Source organism: Sciurus carolinensis, chromosome 6, assembly GCF_902686445.1.
Source record: "Sciurus carolinensis chromosome 6, mSciCar1.2, whole genome shotgun sequence".
NCBI lineage: Eukaryota > Metazoa > Chordata > Mammalia > Rodentia > Sciuridae > Sciurus > Sciurus carolinensis.
This window is the reverse complement of record NC_062218.1, coordinates 105,501,110-105,525,516: the sequence shown is the minus strand read 5'-3', so window position 1 is coordinate 105,525,516 and position 24,407 is coordinate 105,501,110. Positions and strand designations below refer to the sequence as shown.

The following is a 24,407-nucleotide window of genomic DNA, read 5'->3' as shown; positions in this document are numbered from 1 at the left end:
TTGTTATACACACACACGCACACACACACACAAACACACACACACACCAAATAGAGTTCTATTCAGCCTAAAAACAATGAGATTTTGGCATTTGCTAGTAAATGGATGGAAATGGAGAATGACATGCTAAGTGAAATAAGCCAAACTTAGAAACTCAAAAGTTTGAATGTTTTCTCTCATATACAGAAGCTACAGTAAAATAAAGGAAAGGGGCAGGAAAGAATAGGATAACATACAGAACCAATCAGATAAAAATTAATAGAAGAGCAAAAGAAAGTCTAGTAGGTTCAAGGAAAGAGAAGGTGAGGTGGGGGAAAATGGGAGAGAAAAAGGGTAGAGAGAAGGGGGGTGGATCATGAACCTAACCAGATTTTTATGCACACATGAGCATGTTGGGATGAACCCAACTACTATATATAACCATTTAGTTCTAATAAAAAATTTTTTTAAAAAAACAGGATGAGACAAATCAGAACCATTGGTATAATGGCAGGAAATAAACTCTACATCATGGATACCAAACAGATTTCTTCTTAATCTCTCCTCCAAAACTTTGAATATTTATTGTGCCTGTAGATGCACTATGATAAGGAGACCAAGGTAGATTTACACTCATAGGGAAAGGACCATGATCATTAGATTAGTATCCCTGTTCTGAGTGTAGTTTGAGAGACTCATGCTGGCTATTTTCCATCCTTATTCTAGATATTACTTCCCTTCACCTATCCATGTACCTTTTTCCAAACTTTATAGAACCATGGTATGTAACAACTGTGAACATCTGTTATATTTCTGATCTGGACTGTTCCCCAAAGACTCACATGTTAAAAGGCTTGTTCCCCACAGCAATGCTCAGAGTATTCAGCAATGCTCAATACTTTTAGGAAATTATTGGATCATGAGAGCTCATCAGCAGATTAACCTATTTGATGGATCAACAGTTTGAATGGTGTTTTGGGAGGTGGTGGAAACTGTAGGAGGTGAGAGAAATCAAAGTAAGTAGGGCATTGGAGAGTGTTCCCTAGAAGGTTATTTATTGTGCCTGGCCTGACACACACATTCTCTCTCTCTCCTCTCTCTCTCTTTCTCTCTCTGTCTCTGTCTCTCTCTGTCTCTCTCTCTCTCTCTCTCTCTCTCTCTCTCTCTCTCTCTCTCTCTCTCTCCAGCTACCACGAGGTAAGCAATGTTGCTCTGCCACATTTTCTACTATGATGTTTCTGCCTTGAAACCAGCTGACCAGGGACTGAAACCTCTGAAACCATGACCCAAAATAAATATTTCTCCTTTTGTTTGTGGTAGGTTTTGTGATCATAGCAATAAAAAGTTGACCAACACAGCATCGAATTTCTATGGCCTCATATGTATGGACCTACCTCAAAATAGCTTGCAGCCATGAAACAAATAAGGAATCTATAAAGCACAGTATGAAGAATAATTTTGTAGATCCATGTGTTACTCACTTTTCTATTACCGTAGCAAGTACTGGAGATAATCAACATATATGGAGAAAAGTTGTTTTATCTATTTATTTATTTTTCTCATTGTCCTGGAGCTTTCAGTCCAGGGTCCGTTGGCTCTGTTGCAGTCAGGCCTATGGTCAGGCAGCACATCATGACAGAGAGTAAATAGCAGAACAAAAGCACCAATTCACCTCACTATCAGGATTGAAGAGAGAAAGGCATCAGGGTGCCACGGTCTCCTTTGAGAGCATACCTTCAAAGACCTAAAACCTCCCACTAGACTGCAACTCTTAAAGTTTCTACCATCTCCCTATAATGCCATGGGCAGGCAACCAAGCCTTTAACACATGGGCCTTTGGGAGACAGTCCAGGCCCAAACTATAGTTGTTCCAATATAAAGAACAATTAAAAATAACATTAGTACTTGAGAGTGAACTCAAAGAGATTCCAACTAAGATTTCTTCTTTCAATGTAACCCTTTCTCTTCATCTTCCTCCTCCTCCTTCTTCAGTTCTTGGAATCCAGGCCCCTCACATGCTGAGCAAGTGCCCTACCACTGATTACTGTCCTAGCCTCTCTTTTATCTTTACCAGCACCAAAAAAAGAGGGGGTCACTCATCAGTTCATTGCAATGCTCTCTCACTCATTCAGAGGAACCACCTATGTGCCAGAAAATACACTAAATTCTAAACACTGACCAGAATAAGACTTAGCCGCGGTCCAAGGACATCACAATTTATATTATTTCATGATGACTTATGAATAACTAAATATCTATTACAAAATATTTTTATTTCCTTGTGATGAGATAATTCACCAAATTTTCATTTTGCCCTGCCTAGAAATGTATAAACAAATCTAAAACTTAGTAATGGCATCTTACCAATTTCCTTTTCTCTTTCCATAATGGATCTTACTATTTTGCCTCAAATTTGTTGATTGGCCTTTAATTTACAACACCTCAAATCTCTTTTTGAACAGTCACAGGATATAAAGTCAATGTAAAAAATGCACAACAGAGATTCTTAGAGGCACTTGGGAAATGTGCAGAACTCAATATTCAAATCCTGGAAATAAGGTAACGGCATGACTGTATAATTTCTCTTTAGAGTGGTTTCTGCAACAATTCAGAGCTCAGTTGTAACCCTATAAAGTTAGAGATTAACTTATAAAAATTAATAAGATTTGGTGCATTTTTTTTCAACTTGATAGAGGGGGGGAAAAAACCAAGCAAATAAATGTTGGGTTCATGTTCTACAAACACATTAGCACGTTGTTTCTAACATTGCTTTCATTTCATCAGCTCTTTACCGATTTCAAATCCTTTTTCTTTCTTTTTTATTATTTAAAATTTTTCTAATTTGTTATTCATAACAGTAGAACGCATTTGACACATTCAAATCCTTCTTAAACCTGCTTAACCATGCCACTGGTTCCTATAATTAATGAAATAAATAAAAATTGCATGCATGGTCATTTATTTTTATGAGAATGACACTTTCAAAAATTTCATTAAAATTTTTTTTCAAAAGGCATTCTGTGTTGAAATGGTGAACACTAGGTCCTTGTTCTTAAGGTACTTATACTAAAATGAAGCAGATAAAGCCGAAACAATGAAAGAGAAGCCAATGCAGGATGGTGAAAGCATAAGGGTACACATAAGGCCATGTGTATCTTGAATTAAACTTTAATCCAGACCTCCTCCTTCTCCTGGATTCCCCAACTCAGCAACAGGCACCAGATGGAATTAGAATGGGATCATGAATTAATTCTCTTCTTTCCCTCACTCTTTGCATCAAATCCTTCACAAATTCTATTGATTTTAGTTCTCCAACCCACCCTCTCTTCTCCAACATTTCTCCTGAGAGTTTCTCCTCTGAACTCTTGCAGCAGCTTCCTAGTCATATTGACTGATTCCAGGTTTGTCCTTTTTAAATATACCCTACTCACTTTCAACTTGATTTAATGTGCGAAGCATACCAGGTTGTCCTCCTCTTTAAAGTCTCTCCTCAGTTTTCCATTGCCTACCTACAGTGAACTCCTAAATGCTTATGGAACGGAGAATTTAACATAAACGTGGGCTTTAGGACTGGAGTGAGCCATTTCAGAAAAATCGAACCTAGCACTAGAAAATAAGATCAAACTCTTTCCTTAGCATGCACATTTGTGTTCTGGGGCATCAAATTTTAGAGGTTTATACCATTATATCCCATCTCCCCCAACACACACACACACAATGTATGCACACCCTGGACCTTGGCAGGTTTGAAGGACTGGTAGTTCTACAGGTTTCAGGTCAAATTCATGATATAAATTTTGCTTTACGTATTATTTTTAATTTATTTTTATTGTAAACAAATGGGATACATGTTGTTTCTGTTTGTACATGGAGTGACGCATACCATTTGTGTAATCATACATTTACATAGGGTAATGGTGTTTGATTCATTCTGTTATTTTTTCCTTCCCCCCCACCTCTCCCACCCCTCTTTTCCCTATATACAGTCCCTCCTTCCTCCATTCTTGCCCCCCTCCTACCCCCCATTATGTGTCATCATCCACTTATCAGCGAGATCATTCGTCCTTTCGTTTTTGAGATTGGCTTATCTCACTTAGCATGATATTCTCCAATTTCATCCATTTGCCTGCAAATGCCATAATTTTATTATTCTTTATGGCTGAGTAATATTCCATTGTATATATATACCACAGTTTCTTTATCCATTCATCAATTGAAGGACATCTAGGTTGGTTCCACAATCTGGCTACTGTGAATTGAGCAGCTATGAATATTGATGTGGCTGCATCTCTGTAGCATGCTGATTTTAAGTCCTTGGGGAATAGGCCGAGGAGCAGGCTAGCTGGGTCAAATGGTAGGTCCATTCCAAGTTTTCTAAGGAATCTCCACACTGCTTTCCAGAGTGACTGCACTAATTTGCAAACCCACCAGCAATGTATGAGTGTACCTTTTTCCCCACAACATCACCAACACCTATTGTTGCTAGTGTTCTTGATAATTGCCATTCTAATTGGGGTGAGATGGAATCTTAGGGTTGTTTTGATTTGCATTTTTCTTATTACTAAAGATGTTGAACATTTTTTCATATGTTTGTTGATTGCTTGTAGATCTTCTTCTGTGAAGTGTCTATTCATTTCCTTAGCCCATTTGTTGACTGGGTTATTTGTATTCTTGGTGTAGAGTTTTTTGAGTTCTTTATATATTCTGGAAATTAATGCTCTATCTGAAATATGAGTGGCAAAGATTTTCTCCCAAGAGTGGGAATTTTTAAATGGAAAATATTGAACAGCAAAGCAAAGAGCTTGAGCAAAAACCTGGAGCCACAGATTTGCCTGATGTATTTAGAAAAAGTTGTGAACTGGGAGAAGATAGGCTGAAGTCAGATTTCAAAGTTTCTTGCATGATAACCAGGGAGTTTAGATTTAATGAGGCAGAAGTGAGGAAATGGCAACATTTGGATATGAGTGTAATAATAAGAGTTGATGGTGACAGACTGATTACTCTGTGTCCATCAGTCCATCATGGCCTAGTCCCTGAATGTTCTACTCTCATTTAATCCTTGCAAAAATTCAGGGACAAATCATTCACAGAAAGTTTAGATCATTTTCTTAAGTTATCAAGTGTTGGCAGCAAAGCTCAGATATGAATCCAGGCTGTCTGAGACTGGGACCCAAACTCTGGGTTGCACTCACTCATATTGTATTTTATAAATGTACTTTAGATTTGCATTTCTCTTATTACTAGAGATGTTGAACATTTTGTCATATATCTGTTGATTGCTTGTAGATCTTCTTCTGTGAAGTGTCTGTTCATATCCTTAGCCCATTTGTTGATTGGGTTATTTGTGTTTTTGGTGTAGAGTTTTTGAGTTCTTTATATATTCTGGAAATTAGTGCTCTATCTGAAGTATGGGTGGCAAAGATTTTCTCCCACTCTGTGGGTTCTCTTTTCACATTGCTGATAGTTCCCTTTGCTGAGAGAAAGCTTTTTAGTTTGAATCTATCCCAGTTATTGATTCTTGCTCTTATTTCTTGCGCTATGGGAAGGAAGTCTGATCCAAGGCCAACATGTTGAAGATTTGGACCTACTTTTTCTTCTATAAGATGCAGGGTCTCTGGTCTGATTCTGAGGTCCATGGTACAATTTGAGTTGAGTTTTGTGCAGGGTGAGAGATAGGGGTTTAATTTCATTCTGCTGCATATGGGTTTCCAGTTTTCCCAGCACCATTTGTTGAAGAGGCTATCTTTTCTCCATTGCATATTTTTGGCCCCTTTGTCTAGTATGAGAAAATTGTATTTATTTGGGTTTGTGTCCATGTCCTCTATTCTATACCATTTATCTACCTGTCTATTTTGTTGTCAATACCATGCCATTTTTGTAACTATTGCTTTGTAGTAGTTGAAGATCTGGTATTGCGATACCCCCTGTTTCATTCTTCCGGCTAAGGATTGCTTTAGCTATTCTGGGTTTCTTATTCTTTCAGATGAATTTCATGATTGCTTGCTCTATTTCTGTAAGGTACATCATTGGGATTTTAATTGGAATTGCATTGAATCTGCATAGCACTTTGGGTAGTATGGCCATTTTGACAATATTAATTCTGCCTATCCAAGAACACAAGAGATCTTTTGATCTTCTAAGGTCTTCCTCAATTTCTTTCTTCAATGTTTTGTAGTTTTCATTGTAGAGATCTTTTACCTCTTTGGTTAGATTGATTCCCAAGTATTTTATTTTTTTGAGGCTATTGCAAATGGAGTTGTTTTCCTCATTTCTCTTTCAGATGTTTCATCGCTTGCATATAAAAATACTTTAGATTTACGCGTGTTGATTTTATAGCCTGCTATTTTGCTGAATTCATTGATGAGGTCTAGAAGTTTTCTGGAGGAGTTTTTTGGATCCTCTAAATATAGAATCATGTCATCAGCAAATAGTGACAACTTAAGTTCCTCTTCTCCTATTCGTATCCCTTTAATTTCTTTAGTCTGTCTAATCGTTCTGGCTAGAGTTTCGAGGACAATGTTGAATAGAAGTGGTGAAAGAGGACATCCCTGTCTTGTTCCCATTTTTAAAGGGAATGGTTTCAGTTTTTGTCCATTAAGAATGATGTTGGCCATGGGCTTAGTATAAATAGCCTTTACAATGTTCAGGTATGTTCCTACTATCCCTATTTTTTCTAGTGTTTTGAGCATGAAGGGGTATTGTATTTTGTTGAAAGCTTTTTCTGCGTCAATTGAAATAACTATATGATTCTTATCCTTAAGACTATTGACATGATAGATTACGTTTGTTGATTTATGGATGTTAAACCATCCTTGCATTCCAGGGATGAACCCCACTTGATCGTGGTGCACAATTTTCTTAATATGTTTTTGGATACAGTTTGCCAATATTTTGTTAAGGATCTTTGCATCTATATTCATCAAGGATATTGGTCTAAAATTTTCTTTCCTTGATGTGTCTTTTCCTGGTTTGGGTATGAGGGTGATATTAGCTTCATAGAATGAGTTTGGTAGGGTACCCTCCTTTTCTCTTTCCTGGAATATTTGAGAGGTATTGGAATGAGTTCTTCTTTGAAGGTCTTGTAGAACTTGGCTGAGAATCCATTGGGTCCTGGGCTTTTCTTGGATGGTAGCTTTTTAATGGCTTCTTCTATTTCATTGCTTGATATTGATCTGTTTAAATTGTGTATGTCCTCCTGGTTCAGTTTGGGAGGAGCATATGTCTAGAAATTTGTCAATGTCTTTGGTAGTTTCTATTTTGTTGGAATACAGATTTTCAAAGTAGCTTCTCATTATGTTATGTATCTCAGTGGTGTCTATTGTGATATTTCCTTTTTCATCGCAAATTTTAGTAATTTGAGTTTTCTCTCTCCTTCTCTTTGTTAGTGTGGCTAAGCATTTGTCTATTTTGTTTACTTTTTCAAAGAACCAACTTTTTGTTTTGTCAATTTTTTGGATTGTTTCTTTTGTTTCAATTTCATTGACTTCAGCTCTGATTTTAACTATTTCCTGTCTTCTACTACTTTTGCTATTATTCTGTTCTTCTTTTTCTAGGGCTTTGAGCTGTAATGTTAGGTCACTTAGTTATTGACTTTTCATTCTTTTCTGGAATGCGCTCCATGCAATGAATTTTCCTCTTAGTATTGCTTTCATAGTGTCCCAGAGATTTTGATATGTTGTAATGTTGTTCTCATTGACCTCTAAGAATTTTTTTATCTCCTCCCTGATGTTTTCTGTTATCCATGTTTCATTCAAAAGCATATTATTTATTCTCCAGGTGTTGGAGTAATTTCTGTTTTTTATTTTGTCATTGATTTCTACTCTATGTCCATTATGATCTGATAGAACACAAGGTAGTATCTCTATTTTTTGCATTTCTTAAGGGCTGCTTTGTGGCATAACATATGTTCTATTTTGGAGAAGGTTCCATGTGTTGCTGAGAAGAAAGTGAATCCACTCTTTGATGGATGGAATACTCTATATAGTCTATTAAGTCTATGTTATTGATTGTGTTATTGAGTTCTATGGTTTCTTTGGTTGGTTTTTGTTTGGAAGATCTATCTAGTGGTGACAGTGGTGTGTTAAAGTTACCCAGAATTATTGTGTTGTGGTCTATTTGATTCCTGAAATTGAGAAGGATTTGTTTGATGTACAGGGATGCACCATTGTTTGGGGCATAAATATTTACTATCATTATGTCTTCCTGATTCATGGTTCCCTTGAGCAGTATGAAATGTCCTTCTTTATCCCTTCTGACTAACTTTGGCTTGAAGTTCACTTTATCTGATATAAGGATGGAAACCCCCGCTTTTTTACTGAGTCCATGTGCGTGGTAGGTTTTTTCCCTTTCACCTTTAGTCTGTGGATGTCTTTTTCTATGAGATGAGTCTCTTGCAGGCAGCATATTGTTGGGTCTTTCTTTTTAATCCATTCTGCCAGTCTATGTCTTTTGATTGATGAGGTTAGGCCATTAACGTTCAGGGTTATTATTGAGATAAAATTTGTATTCCCAGTCATTTGGCTTATTTTTGGTTTTTAAGTTGGCTCGGTTTCTCCTTTGAGTGGTTTTTCTCTAAGGTAGTTCCTCCCTTTGCTGACCTACATTGTTGTTTTTCATTTCCTCCTCATGGAGTATTTTGTTGAGAACATTCTGTAGCGCAGGCTTTCTATTTGTAAATTCTTTTAACTTTTGTTTATCATGGAAGGATTTTATTTCATCTTCAAATCTGAAGGTTAGTTTTGCTGTGTATAGCAAAACTATAGGTTGGCAACCATGTTCTTTCAGAGCTTGAAATATGTTGGTCCAGGCCCTTCTAACTTTTAGAGTCTGGGTTGAAAAGTCTGCTGCTATCTGTATTGGTTTCCCCCTATATGTAATCTGATGCTTTTCTCTCATGGCCTTCAAAATCCTATCTTTATTTTGAATGTTAGGCATTTTCATTAAAATGTGCCTTGGGGTGGATCTGTTGTGATTTTGTGCATTTGGTGTTCTGTAAGCCTCTTGTATTTGATTTTCCATTTCATTCTTCAGGTTTGGGAAATTTTCTGATATTATTTCATTGAATAGGTTGTTCATGTCTTTGGTTTGTATCTCTGTGCCTTCCTCAATCCCAATAATTCTTAAATTTGGTCTTTTCATGATGTCCCATAGTTCTTGGAGATTCTCTTCATGATTTCTTACCATCTTCTGTGTTTGGTCAACTTTATTTTCAAGATTAAATATTTTGTCTTCGTTTTCTGAGGTTCTGTCTTCCAAGTGGTCTAGTCTTTTGGTGATGCTTTCCATTGAGTTTTTTATTTAGTTATTGTTTCCTTCATTTCAAGGATTTCCATTTGGGTTTTTTTTTTGAGAATGTCTATCTCTTTGTTGAAATGATCTTTTGCTTCCTGCACTCGCTCTTTCAACTGCTTATTGGTATTATCAATCATTGCCTACATCTGCTCTCTTAACTCATCCTTTGCTTCACAAATCATCTTAATCATGTATAATCTGAAGTCCTTTTCTGACATTTCTTCTAACATACTGTCATTGGATTCTATTAATATAGAATCTAGATTTGTTTGGATCATTTTCTTCCCTTGTTTTTTCATGTTGTTCATGTATCTTCCCCTCTAGCAGTGCCGATCTGGGGTATTGCAGATTTCCCCCTATAGGCTTATAGTGGCCCTATAGGTTTCCAAAACCTTTTCTTTAAGGGGAGATCAATATTAGCAGTGCCCAATTCAGACACTATGCAATCCTAGACCAAATAGCCCCTATGAGGACAATAACAAAATTGTCATAATAAACAGAATGAGTTCAAATATTATCTTCAGTATAACAAACAGATTTGCAATAAGGTCTGCAGTTTCTAATTCAGGACAAAGAGGATGCAAAGGGATATAGGATGTAGCTGTTAATGGGATAAGAAAAGAATATACAGAAGTTCTAGATAATAGAAAGGGTGAGAGTGTAATCAAAAGAAATTGGATGTTAACATGCAAAAAGGGAGAAAGAGACTCTGAGGGAGCAGGTAAACAAAAGGAAAAGAGAGCAAGAAAAGTAAAGAAATAAAAACTTAAATTTTTTCAATAAGAAGAAAAAAGAAAATCTACAGTATAACAGTCATATAGTAATGAAACCTCCCAGTCTTCAGTAGCCTGATGCTTGAGGGGTACCTGACAATGAGCTTCAAGTCTCCAGCAGGCCTCTCAGGATGGGATTTGCCCCACCTAAAGATCGGAGCTACTGCTTACAGGATTATTCAAGATGGGCGCTCTGGCTTCCAAATGTGTTAACAAATGGGGAGCTGCAGCTCAGGGTGTGGACGTGGTCGGCTGGAGGTCCTGGAGGCGGGATGTGGTTTGTCAGGCAGGGGTCCTGGAGGTTGGGTGTGTTTGGTGTGGTTGCAGGATCCTGGAGGCCGGGTGCAAACAGTTGGTCTGGGGTCCCCGTGATAGGATGCAGTCAGTTGGACTGCGGGTCCTGGTGACAGGGAACAGTCAGTCTACATGAGGGCCCCAGAGGCAGGGAGTGATCGGTTGGGCTGAGGGATCCTGGAGACGGGGCTCAGTCAGTCCGGCCAGAGGTCCTACGGGGCCTGGCTGTTGTCTCAAAATGGCGGCAGCCACATGTAATCAAACCTGCAGGTACTGTGACAGAGAACTTCCAGGCAACAGCATGCAGCTGGCGCTCCACTGGCGGTCTGCGGTCAGTCTGCTGGCAGCTGTCAGACGATGGGGAGGTGAACCTCAGGTGGTGGGTGATAGGTAGGTGAAAGGCAGGCGATGAACAGGCAAGAGGCAGGCAAATGGCGGATAATAGGCGCCTGACAGTGAGCAATCTGCACTCAAAAAAGGCGTCAATATGCTGGCAGACTGCAGATGATCACAGTAGACAAATGGGGTAAAGAGCAGGGGATCGATAAGCACAAAAAGTGCCTCACCAAGAAACAGATAGCCTCTGCTTGAAACCAGAGCAACGGGGCAACAAGGAACGCAGCCTCCCTCCAGCCCGCCATCTTGGATCCCTGCTTCATGTTCTTCATGACCACGAACATTCTCCTATTTTTCTTCAAATCTCGATATATTTTACACTTGATAATTCACTTTAGCCATCATCTTCAAGAGAGATGGACAAAATAAACTTTATTCTCCCAAAGTCTTCTCGTATACCTATTTCACGTACCATGTATATTAAGTTGCTTATTCTGTACTTCTCTACTTAATTCCCTAATTACACCTGAGTTGTATTTCAGTTCAGAGAATATGCCTTTTTTAGGTTTTTAATCTTCAGCATCTAGGACAGGTCCTTGTACCCTGCAGAATTAGTCTAATTCTGTTGTTTAATGTATTAAACTGCGGAGGGAGGATTAGGTTCTTGTTTGAGTAATCAGAGAAGGTTCCATGAAGGAAAAATTGCTAAACTGAGCCATTTTATAGAAAGTTAATTTGTTGGGGCTGGGGATATAGCTCAGTAATAAAGCACTTGCCTAGCTTGTGTAGGGTGCTTGGTTCTATCCCCAGTATTGGGAAGGGAGGAATAAAATTATTTTATTGTTTTTTGTAGATTTTTTTCCCATTACTTCCTTACTTTCTTTCATTCTTTTGGTTTCTTTGGAAGTAATTTTTTTTTTCCATAAAACCAAAAGACCTTCTGAAAACATAAAACAAACTGTCACATTCCCTGTTCATTTCACAGTTATTCTCTATTCCTCTGTATTCTACTATCTGACCACAGGAGGGGAGCATTTGTCCAATAGTCCAGAACAAAGTGTGTGCTTAATGAAAATCTGAAACTGATTTTACATATTTTGTGTTCCTTGGTTTTCATTTCTCTACCCACATCCATATGAAAGCAATAACCTAAATATAAGCACAGCCTTGTCCACTTCTCTGGCATGATTTTTCACCATGTGAGTGTTTGCAGCCTCTCATTTCAGGGAGGGTAGGTTGTTGTCTTCACTGGGGCAGCAAATTCATTTGCAATCACAAAGGCCCAGGGAAACTTGGCGACCAGTTACAGTCTCCAAATATTCCAGACTGGCTCAGACTCAGACAAAAGGGGTCAAGGCAGTTCATCAGATTCACTCCCTAATTCCCCACCTCTGAAACAAGTTTCCCCCAGAGGATAGGGAAGGCGTGTTATTGTGTCTAGAGATTCTCTTACTGTGTAGATAGCCTTGATTTTTTTTTTAAATAACTGTGTTATGTTTGAAATATCTTTGTCAAAACATATTATGTTTCTTAAAAGTGATTTTTAAAGGAGAAAAACAGGGACTGGTCCTTAAAAAATTTACCTCCCAAGAAGCAAAAGAATGAAAAATAGCAATAATTTATTGTTGTTCTTACAAAACATTGGTTACATAAACTTTTATTCCATTAGTCCACCATTCCTAACCATAAATAGCGTTTTATAAGTCACTGTGCAATTGGCCAAGGATTCTGGTTTCTTGGTGCTGAGATCTATCTCCCCAGTCATTGAGGGGCTGCTATGGTAAAGCACAATTCAGAATAAGCCAGGTGCTTCCATTTATTTGAATTATACATGGAAGTAAATCACAGACCCACTGATGTTGGCCTTCCCTCTTTTTTTTTTTTTTTTTGCTTACAGGTATAGAGTATATTTGGAGAATGCCATGCCTCACCTGCATGTTAATATAAATGGTGATTGGCAGTCTTCTTCAGGGGGATGTAGAGGTTTGGGAACCTACAAACTCCTTTTTGTTGGAATGGGTATTTTCTGGGTAAACCAGTGCCTTCTGCTGAGCTGAGAGTTGAGACTTAGGATAGATTTTCTGGTTGGGTGGCACAAGTCAGTTGACAACAGAGTTTGGAGCAGTTGTAGGAGTGGCACAGGCCTCAGGATTGACAGGACTGAAGGGAGTTTTGCCAGAACTGTTGGTGAAGTCACAGAGGACATCAAGGAAAGACAAGCGCTCCTTCTCAGTAGGGGGAGGCTGGGCCATGGGGTCCTCTGCTTTCTTCTCCAACCTAGCTCCCCCAGCATGGTCTTTGGTGGGGGCTGGACCCTTCTTAACCTCTTTCGTCCTGGATCTGGTCACCTTCTCAGCCTTAGAGGGGGAAATGTGTTCCTCGTGCCTTTGACCATTCACTTCAGGGTTAATCCAGTGTGAAAAGAGCATCATCGTATTTCCCAAGTCAGCTTCTGGAGTTCCTTGGTTCCTGGGGACAAGTGCAGAGTTCTTCTTTCTCTCCTTCTGGTTCACAGGAATCCCAGGCTCCTCGAGGCTTGAAGAAGACAGAGCTCCTGTATCCTGGGGCTTTTTTGGCGCTTGAAATTTCTGCCTTTGCTGAAGGTGATCAGGCCAGACATTGTGGACACCAGCTGCATCAGCTGAGTGGGCAGCTAACTGAGTTAAAGATTTCTGACCCAGTAATTGTGACAGCACGGGGCCAGATGCCAGGGAAAACTGTCTGGAGTCCTGGGAACCCTGCTCACAAGACACACCTGATGTGGACAATGTGCCTGGGCAAGGAGGGCCCTGCGATGGCCCCAGTAAAGTAGGGGAGATCTGATTGTTGTCATACTCCAGCAATTGCTGAATCTCCAGAGCTAGAGAATTGCAGATTTGGCAGCAGGATCTGCACAAAGGAGCCGCCGTATACTTTCCACCTGAGGAAGCCAGCCCTGGCTTTTCATGACAGAAAGCAGCTTCCTCAGCTTCTCAGCTTCTTCCTGGGAGGTTTTCTTAGCTCTTGATGTTTTATCTCTAGACTTTTGTTTGACTCTTCCGTGATGCATTCCTACATCCCCTCTTTCTGACCTTTTTTTTCTTTCTACTATGTTACAAGAGGCAATGCACATACAGGATCTGACGGACTGGGTCCCAGTCCTATCTCTGCCTCTAGGATATGTGCTATTGAATGAGTAACTTAATCATTCTCAATTGCCCTTTCCCTATGTGTAAAGTGAGATAATATTATTATTTAACTTGTCAGCCTGCTCTGGGACTCAAATAAGATTTGCAATAGGATTAGTACAAGAGTTTTAATCAGTGCCTGGTCTATAGAAAAGGTTCAATAAATCACACTTTTGTTAGTTAAGTTCTTCAGTTTATTAGTTAGCATAGAAGGATGTAGTATAAAAGGGTAGCATAAAAGCATAAAGCATAAAAGGACCATAAGAAAGGATGCTTCTTACCCCAGACATTCCTGCCTTCAGGATTTTTACTAACCAACCCAAGAGCATCACAACATTAAGTAAATAGGCAGTGATTTATTTAAAGAACCAAGCAAGGACTGAAAATTGTAGGTTAGTGGTAGAGTTCATAGATAGTATGTCCAAAACCCTGGATTGGAAACCCAGATGCCCATACCCCCAATCCCCCACAACCAAGACAAAAACAAAAACAAAAATACTAAAGGACAAAGTAAAAGTCTTCCTGTTCAGACTAGGTTTAAATGGAAGTAGAAGAGAAACAAGCAAGTTGCAGGGCAAATCCCAGGCACAATGCAAGAACCAGACACTGCTGGAAAGTCTGTTCAATAACTTGCAATACCTGATTGCATCACAGGAGGCGCTATAGAAGAAGCATTTTGGTCTGGGGCACCTCTAACTCAGATATTACTAACTTTCATTTGAGCTTTAAATGTTTGAATTTTCATTCATGTACATCACAAGGAAAATCATTTTATGACCTGGAAAAGAAATTAATATTCATTCATTTATTCTTCAACAATATTCATTGAACAGTTACTATATGGCAGGCATGCCTGTGTATGAATGAGGCTACTTGTGAAAGTGACCTGCCTGTCAGCAGAGCAAGTAAATAACAGAACCAAGACCTGGGTCAGATCATCTGACTCCAAGTTTAGTGATCTTTTCATTAAAAACAAAAAAATCAACTTATTTAATCTTTAACATACTGTAAAATAATATATTAAAATAATTATCTTTATAGCAAAGACATGCTTCATTACATATTAAATAGCAATGTAACAATGAAAAGCCTTATTGTATGTATTTCCATGCATTTTTTCATATACAATGTGGCCTCTAGAATGGTCTAAGATTACTGACTTTGAAGCCTGTTTAAATCTAAGCTCTGTCCTCTGTTAACCTATAACCTTGACCAACTTACTGAATGTTTCTGAGACTCAATTTTTTCATTCATAAAATGGAAATAATGCAACCTGAGATTTTATTAGTAAAGACAAAATATAATGGATTAAATTAAAGCATTACAAAAATGAACATAAAAGGCCTCCAACAGATTCAATCATTACTATTCATGCTCTTAAAAACTTCACTAGTGAGGAAAGCAACACATAAAAGTTCAGTAACTTACCCAAATTTATTCAACTAGTAAGTAACCAAGTCAGAATGTGAATTCTGAGCAAACTCAAAAACTCCCACTCATTCCACTGTTATGTTTCAGTGTGATTTTGCCTCCAGTTTCTTGGTCCTTAAGAAGTGAAAACATCTAGTCCACCCCACAGCACTTGGAATGGGCTTTCTATCTAAATTAATCAATACATGTCTATGATGTAAGCAACACATTTAGTTAAGGGGAGAACACGGCATAGGAAAATATTGTTTTTGTTTTACTCTTTTTATGTCTGTATTGATATACAAAGTTTGAGAGGAAACATAGCTAAGTTTTTCAGAGAATCCCTGTGGCTTTTGACTCCTGGAAATTTTAAATCAAGCAGGTCTTCTCATCAGGTTCCCATCATCTGACTCAATGGAGAAGACCAGTTCCTAAAAGTTTTAGAGAGAATGGATGGAACCATGAGAAGAAAGGACACGTCAGTGTGGGCATAATGAAAGTGAGTTACTTCCAAAAAGGTCCTTTAATAAGGTATTAGAATCCATTAATGGAAAACCTTGCTTTTTTATTCAATTATTTAGCTGTCCTATTTTATAACCCTAAGGAAAAGAAACATCATGAATGACAACTACTTTCTTACTAGGAAGGAAGGAAGGTATATCTGACAAACCCAGATAGAAGAGGTGTACTGAGAACTGGGATTAACCAAGATGAACTGCGAATGACATGCAGACAGTAGCATGCTGCAAAACAGGCTTTTCTTCTTTTGTAGGACTGGGTATTGACCCCAGGGTTTTGCACATGCTAGGCAAGTGCTCTGAGCTACATTCCAGCCCCTAAACAGGCTTTAAGAAATTACACACCATTTATGTATGAGTTATCAAAGTGTATAAATGCATTCTACTGTCATGTACAACTAATTAGAACAAATTTTTAAAAATTTTTAAAAAGAAGGGAGGGGGAACCTTGATTTATACTTTCTGCAGAATTCTCTGAGGTAATTATTCTACAAGGGTTGATTCAAACTACCAATGACAGAATTTCTGAATGCTTAATCACTGGCTGCCCAGCTAGTATAAGCCACCCAAGCACACTACCAGTAGTTTTGGAAAGATGAAGCCACTTCCTGCCAATTTGCTACCATCAGGGTAATAGCATGGCTTTTCAAAGGAGATATGTGTTCACCATGTAAATTCCCAAAGGTTCCCTCCCCACCCTCACTCCTAGTAATGGTGATCGCTGAGGAAAAGGTTAAGATGGAGCATCATCAAAAATGGGGACAAGTGGAACCTGGTGAAATTGGAATAAAGTCTGTAGCTGGTGTCCTACGAAGGTCAAAGTCCCTAATTTTGCTCTTGTACTAGAGTTGTATAAGCTTTAAACATAGGGAGAAGTTAAATGAGGCACTTCATATTGTTTTTCCAAATTACTATACAATTTGTATTTAAAATTAAAAGTTGTTGGGGGGAAGCAGGAAGAAGGAAGGTTGAGAAAGGAATCACAAACAGAATGCAGAAATTTTCAAATGATATAAAGATACAGAAAATTTTCCCCCAATTTATTCTTATGTCAGAGAAACAATCCTGATTGTTGGACAGTATTTGAGACATCTTTCTGTGTAAATAGGCAAATAGAAAAGGGAAAAGTTGGGACTACTTTTACATAAATAGAGTTTCATAATAGAATCTACTTTAAAATACAGGTAAATTATCTAATTGTGTTTGAAGTTAACAGAAGAAACTGATATTAAGTTGTAATATCAGTAAGTTTCAAATGTTTGTTTCCATACCCATTCACAGGCACACATAGACACTGGGGCATTGGGTTTCCTGTACAACCAGACCAGAGCCTGTGGGACCATTTCTTTGGCACTAAAATTAAGGCTTTTAAAATTATAAGTTGAATTCATGTATTTCCTGTTCTCAGACATCATACCATTAAGAAAGAAAACATTGAGAGAACCAGCCCAGGAAAGCTTCAGAAAAAAATGCAAAAACCACTAAGCATTAACTCTTCAAGATACTTTAGAACCTTGATTGAAAACTAGGAATTTACAGTTGACTCTCTGCTTTATTTCAAGGCAGAGTTCTTTTTTCTTTCCCCATACATTTTATTATGAAAAGTTTCAAACTTGCAGCAAAGTTTGTGTGGTTTCCCATAATTTCACCTCTTAGATTTTACTATTGCTGTTTTGCTGTATTTACTTTATTCATTTCCTGGTTATCTTCCAATCTCTCTGTCAGTATTTATATGCTTCAAAATAAATTGTAGACAACATTTTGTTTAATTTAAAGGATGAGCATTGCATGGACTAGCTAGAGTTCAATAGTTATCTACTTCATTTCCTTTTTATGTAAAATTTACTCTCAATTAATTACACAAATCTTGTTTATTTATATATTTTGCCTGTTCTGGGGATTGAACTCAGAGCCTTGTTCATGCTTGAGAACCATTGAATTATATCCCTAGCCACAGACCACCCCCTGGCAAACTTTTTTGAAATATGTTTTTATTAGTGCATTATAGTTGTATATAATAGTGAAGTTCATTTTGACTTATTCATATATGGATGAAATATAAGTTATTCCATTTCAATCCCCATAATTCCCCTTTCCCTCTCCACCCCACTATCCCTTTTTCCTTCTACTTTATCTATTCGTTTTCCACCAGACTCTACTGATTTTCTTGCTATTAATTTGTTTTTTAATTTTTGTATATGAAGCTGAAATTCACTGAGGTATCTCCTATATGTACATAGTATAGTTTCATCAATTGCATTCTATAGTTCTTCCCTTTTCCTGTTCCTCCTCCCTTCCTCTTAATTCCCTTTTTCTATTCCGTGGATGTCCCTTCTATGCAGTGGAAGCCCACCTTTTCCATATTTTTTTCCAGCTTCCACATATGAGAGGAACATTAGACCACTGACTTTTTGAGACTGACTTAGCATGGTGTTCCCTAGTTCTATTCATTTATCCTCAAATGTCATAATTTCATTCTTCTTTAAGGTCAAGTGAAATTCCATTGTGTATATATACCATATTTTCCTTATCCTTTTATCTGTTGGTGAACACCTGGACTAGATCCATAACCTGAGTATTGTGAATTACACTGCTATAAACACTGATGTGGATGTATCACTATAGTAAGGTGACTTTAGTTCTTTTGGATAAATACCAAGGAATGGGATAGTTGGGCAATATGGTGGTTCCATTCCTAATTTTTAGAAGGAATTTCCATACACAGCAGAACTTTTGACCATACTGCCCTCTTTTGATCTTTATCTTGAGGTCACCAGTGAGGGACAGTGTTAATGAAATCAAACATAAAAATTAACATTGATATTTTACAAATTCATTTTGCAAGTATTTCAATAAACTACTTTACAAATGTAACACATTTTACAATTTTAAAAGCTTGGTGCCATCCTTACCTCCTCTGACTATCGTAACAACTCTGAACAACAGTTCATGCTGATATTTCAGCCCATTTAAGGAGCAGCGAAGTCAGAATCACAGAAGACAAGCAACTTGCCTACGTCACAGGGAGTAAGTAGAGGACCATGAGGTCTGACAGATTAATAGAATTTTGTCCCTTTTATCACATGTTAATAGAAGACTCGTATGACTGTAGAATCTTAAAATCCCCCATTCTATTACATAGTAAATGTAATTCAGCACAGTGTACAGGCTACATCATGGCTAAATCCTTTACTGGTAGATTTTATACTCATTTTGATCCTTTGAGGTAGATATTATTATTATCCTAATTTTGCAAAAGAAGAAACTAAACTTTGGAAACATCAAATAGGTAGAAAGTAAAAAAGGATCTGGGATGCTAGCCCATGTTCCTCTAATGCTAAATCCTGCATTTTTAACCAGAGTGGGCTGTATTGTTTTCTCTGAAGAATAGAAAGAAGATCAAACAAACAAAATCCAAAATTAATTAAAGTACAACAGGAAGGAAAGAAAATTGACCTTTGGGACCATCGCGTGTTCTCTTTCTCTCTCTCCTCCTCCTCTTCTCATGTTGGTTCCCCAAAGACATTGGTTTCTCCCTCTTCCATATGCAAAGGTGCTGTCTAAAGCAGCTGGATCTCACTTATACTAAAGAGCACTTGACTCGGGATTTTGAAATTCATTGTTCCTGAAGCTTCAGATCAGGCCTTAGCTCATCCCTTGAAAGCTTAAATTGCTCAGTTCTCTGTAACTGGAGATTTGGGGTAGAAAAACAATTTTTTAAAAAAAATGGCATACAGTGCATTGATTTTTGACAATGTGTCAAGATAATTAAGTCAGGAAGAGGGGATAGTCCTTTCAACAAATGTCCTTGGACAACTGGAAATGTACATGTAAGAGAATGCTTTTGGACACTTACCTCACATTATATGCAAATTTAACTCAAATTGTATCACTAATTTAAATGTAAAATCTAAAAACTCCCAGAAGGAAGGTCCAAAATCTTCATGATCATGGATGCAAAAGCAACAAAAAAAAAATTAGATAAGCTGGACATCATCAAAATAAAAAACTTATGTGCTTTCAAAAATACTACAAAGAGCACAGCGAGTTAATGCACACCTGTAATCCCAGAGGTGCAGGGGGATTGAGAGTTTAAAGCCAGCCTCAGCATGGTGAGGCACTAAGCAACTCAGTGAGACCCTGTCTCTAAATAAAATACAAAATAGGCCTGGGTATGTGAATCAGTGGTCCAGTGCTCCTGGGTTCTATCCCCAGTACCCTCTCCCCACAAAAAAATACTACAAAGAAAGTGAAATTACAAATAACAGGAGATAATTTGGAAAGTCATGTAGAATGAGGGGCATGTATCTAAAATATAGAAAGAACTCTTAAAATGAAAAGTAAATAATCCAATTTAAAAATGGACAATGGGGACTGGGGATATAGCTCAGTTGTTAGAATGCTTGCCTTGCTGCCCATGGTCCTGGATTCAATCCCCCGCACTCCCATACAAAAAAAAAAAAAAAAAAAAAAAAAAAAAAAAAGGACAATGGATGTAAATAGTTTACCAAGGAAGATATGCAAGTGAACAATAAGGACATAAAAAGATGCTCAATATCATTAGATACAAGAAACTTGACATCAAAATCACAATGATTTTGGGAAACCAACCAGGATAACTTGTCAAAAAGGAAGATAGTAAGGCTGTTAGCAAGGGTGTGGAGAATTGAATTGAAACCCTTATACACTGCTGATGAGAATGTAAAATGATGCAGCCATTTTGGAAAGTTATCTGGCTGTTCCACAAATATATTCACTAAGCGACCTAGTGATTTCATTCCCAGGCATATTGAAAATATGTCCACACAAAACTTGCATATGAATATTCACAGCAGCATTATAATATCCCCAAAGTGGAAATAACCCAAATGACTACCACAGTCACATGGATAAATTGAACATATTCTAACCATACATGAGAATACTATTTGTCAATAAAAGAAAATGAAGTTTTAATACATGCTATAAACATAATGAATCTTGAAAACATTATGCTAAGTGAAAGAAGCCAGTTAACAAAGATCATATGTTGAATGATTCCATTTGTATTAAAAGTCCAGAATAGACAAATATTTAGACAAATGTTAAGGAGATACCAATGACTACCCACTCGGCAATGGCATATACTGAACTGTTGGTACTTGTAATTTGGTTGGATCACAAGCACATCGTCTGCATGAAAAGAGCTAATCTCAAAAGATCAGTTACTATAGGATCTCACTAGTATTCTCAAAATGTCAAAATTATGGATATGGAGACTAAATTGATGGTTGTCAAGGGTCATGGGGAGTGGATGGAAATGATGGGTGTGGCTATATGGGGGTAACGAGGAGAAGCTTTGTAGTGAAGAAATACTTTGCTCAAGTTGTGCTTACAATAATCTATGCATGTAACAAAATGACAGAGAACTAAATACACCTTGTACAAATGTTGATTCCCTGGTTTTGATATTGTACTATACTTAGGAAAGGTATAATCAATGGGAGAAGCAGACTGAAATACACAGGGAAATGCCTCTGTATGTTTTCTCATCTTCCTGTGGATATACAATTATTCCAAAATAAGGAGATATATATGTATAGCTATTTGTATATATATACATATGTATGTGTATATATAGCTAAATAGATATATATGGATATATATAGATATACAGGTATTTATATATTCAGAGAGAGGAGAACAATGTAGTTGGCAGGCACTATCAATGTAGACAGCATGTATAAATGTACAAGAAAAATGAAAAATTCACTACAGTTGACTCCACTTCTCCTCATATCTCCCAGGCACACTGAGATAAAAGCCAAGCGAAAAGAGACATCTTCTGGAGAAGCTGGAATTCCTCGATGCCTTGTTTGCACTGAGAATATACACAAGTAGATATTAAACCAACATGACACACTGCCTAAAATTTGCTAACTTCTCAGTATCCATAGCCACAGTAGAATCTCTTCTCTGGCGGTTTCTCAGTCATGGCCAAGATCTCCCAATCTGTGGGAGCCATGGCTCCATTTCCTTCACGGCAACTTTTCCCTTTCAGGTTTTACAGATGTGAGAGCCACTTTGCTTTCACTCTGCTTCCCTTTCACCGTAGGGCAGCTGGTTCCCAGCTCTGGAGTAACTTCAAACCTTGTGGTTCAGAACATGCCAGCAGCGGCCAGAAGGATCCTAATCTTTCAGTTCCTGGACCATTGTGAAGAAGGGATTTGGGCCAAGGTAATCAAAGACTGACTCCAGTTCTCAACAAGAGCCAGACGGCAGGCTGGAGGGCGTCCCCTTTGGAGCCAAGCTCGGCTTCTCATCTTTACAAACTCCTTTAGTAGGGTCTCAGCTCATTCTTCACTTGGTCATGCTGCTTCCCCAATAGGAGTAGGGCCAAATCTCAATGTCGTCGACAGCCAGACACAAACTAGGATTCTAAGGCCGCACGGACCCACCAGGCCAGGGTGCACTCAGCAAGGAAGCCCTCACCACAGGGGAACCCAAGTGCCTTTGCACCTCTCATTGTGACCCTCCAGGCCTTCCACCCAACTCTAAGCCCACCTTTCCAATGTCCTACCTCACATCATTTTATCTATTTTCTCAACTCTTACAAAATCTCATACAGTCACATCATAGTTCAATTACTATTGCTAGCATTGCTAATGACAGTGATCATTTAACAAAAACTTACTATTTTCAGGACTCTATATACAGTATTTAATTTAATCATGACAACAACTTTTGACAACAAAATTTGTTATCCAATTTTCAACAAAACATTGGAAAAATCTTAGGATTGTATACTTCCAAAGTCCCTATTCTTAATGTTTCATTCTGCTCTGTAGAAAGAGTTGTGTCTGTGGTCAGTACTGTAACCTCTAGACACCTGGGCTTGAACTCAGCTAGGTGAGTCACTTGATAAATGGCACTTGCATGGCACATAGCCATCAAAGCATCATTTCCTCATTTGTGAAAATTTGGGGAAAAAAAACAATGCCTGTCTCACTAAAATGCTGGAGGGTTAAATGAGAGAGAAAAGTATTTAATGGACTCAGCATGATACCTGACAATAGGCCTTTGAGAGGAATGAACCTGGAGCAATTAGCAGGAATAGGGGAGAGATGCAGAAAATGTTACAGCAGTGGCTAACAGGAGAAGCAGTAATATTTGACTTTGTGATGTGGTCAGAGACATCTGCATGAGAACGTTCCAGAGCTTTCTCCCAATTCCAGCAGCTATTGCCATCTGTTGGAGTTTAGTCCTAATGAAACCGCAGCCATGAGGTCCAGGCCCTTGTGGCAATTCCTCTGTTGTTTCACGGGACCCTGGTGGCATCTCTAAGGCAGTCAGTCATTCAAAATAATGTCTTTGAAAGGGACAGGTCCAAAAATAGTTACAGCTAAAGAGCTCCGTCTCCTACTACGCAAACAATTCCAAGCCAGCAAGCCACCAACATCAAGGGAGGGACAGCCTCATCCAGAGAGTGGAAATCACAAGAACACTGACCCACATCTCTGCTGGGCCCAGTATTTCTTTACCATCAGCTCACTGATCCTAGGACTCCAAGGTTTCTCTTACTGGTAAAATAGTGGAATTTGAAAAGAACAGGGAGAAACCTTAAAAACGTATTTCATAAAAGAAAAAAATAGAGAACATTTATCTCCACCTTTTTCACTGTACAGAATTTGGTTAACATTCATCTTAATTTCTCTTATTTTATCACAAACCTATAATATCTTCATTATGGACCTAGCACAGTATGTGAATAAGTATTTGAGAATGACTATTTGTTATTATTTGTTTCATAAAAACCCAGAAACAGAGATTATTCTCAGTTTACAGAGGAAGAAACTAAGAAATCTACATAAGGTAAAGAGATATTCCATAGACACAGCAGGAATAGGTGAGCTCAGACCAAATGGTTCAGTAGCAGGAGGGTCACCTTATGTGATGACAGCAATGTAGAAGATACTAAGTAATTTATAAATACATGAGCATATTAAATTTAAGCTATGGTTATTACAGTTGTACATACATAAAAGAAAATTGAATTTTTTACCAATGATTGGAGGCTTTTTTGACCCTCCAGAAAAACAGACCACATATTATACTACTGATAAACTATAATGATAAGGTTTGAATCTATATATTGCATATTATGTAGACTCAAATTAAGAGACTACTGCATTCTCTCTCTCTTCCTCCCTTCGTCCACCTTCTTTTCCACTGTCTAGTACACACTCCACTATATTCTCTGTTCCTCTAATGCCCTGTCCCTTCATATGCTGGGTACACTTTCAGAGGCAAGAGTTAGAGTAGGTTATGGTTTTATATAAGTTTTCCGGAAGAAGTTGATAATGAAAACATCTTGGAACCTCGGCTCCTTAAAAGCCAGTCAAAACTTTGCTACAAGATCCCAATGTCATGATAAAGTATTTTCTCCTAAGTCTGCCCGGTAATATCAGTTAAGATTTCTCAACTCCCAAGTCTCCAGAATTACTGCTCCTTAGAGCCAACTTGAGAGCAATGCCTGGTGTCCCCATAATTGTTGAAAAGAACATTCTCTGATGGCCTAGACGCTCTGCATTCAAACACTGGCACTGGCAGCAGACAGCTGGCTGAGTCTGTTTATAGCCAGCTCCATTCTGGGAAATGAT

The 24,407-nt window shown here is 38.1% G+C and overlaps 1 protein-coding gene across 1 annotated transcript; it reads right to left on the bottom strand.

Annotated features, from left to right (window-relative positions):
• Nucleotides 1-12,772: 12,772 nt before the first annotated feature.
• On the bottom strand, nt 12,773-13,722 carry LOC124986370 (protein FAM205C-like). Its single transcript, XM_047554763.1, is given in 2 exon segments — nt 12,773-13,560; nt 13,563-13,722. Coding segments are annotated over 2 exon segments (948 nt in total).
• Nucleotides 13,723-24,407: the final 10,685 nt, after the last annotated feature.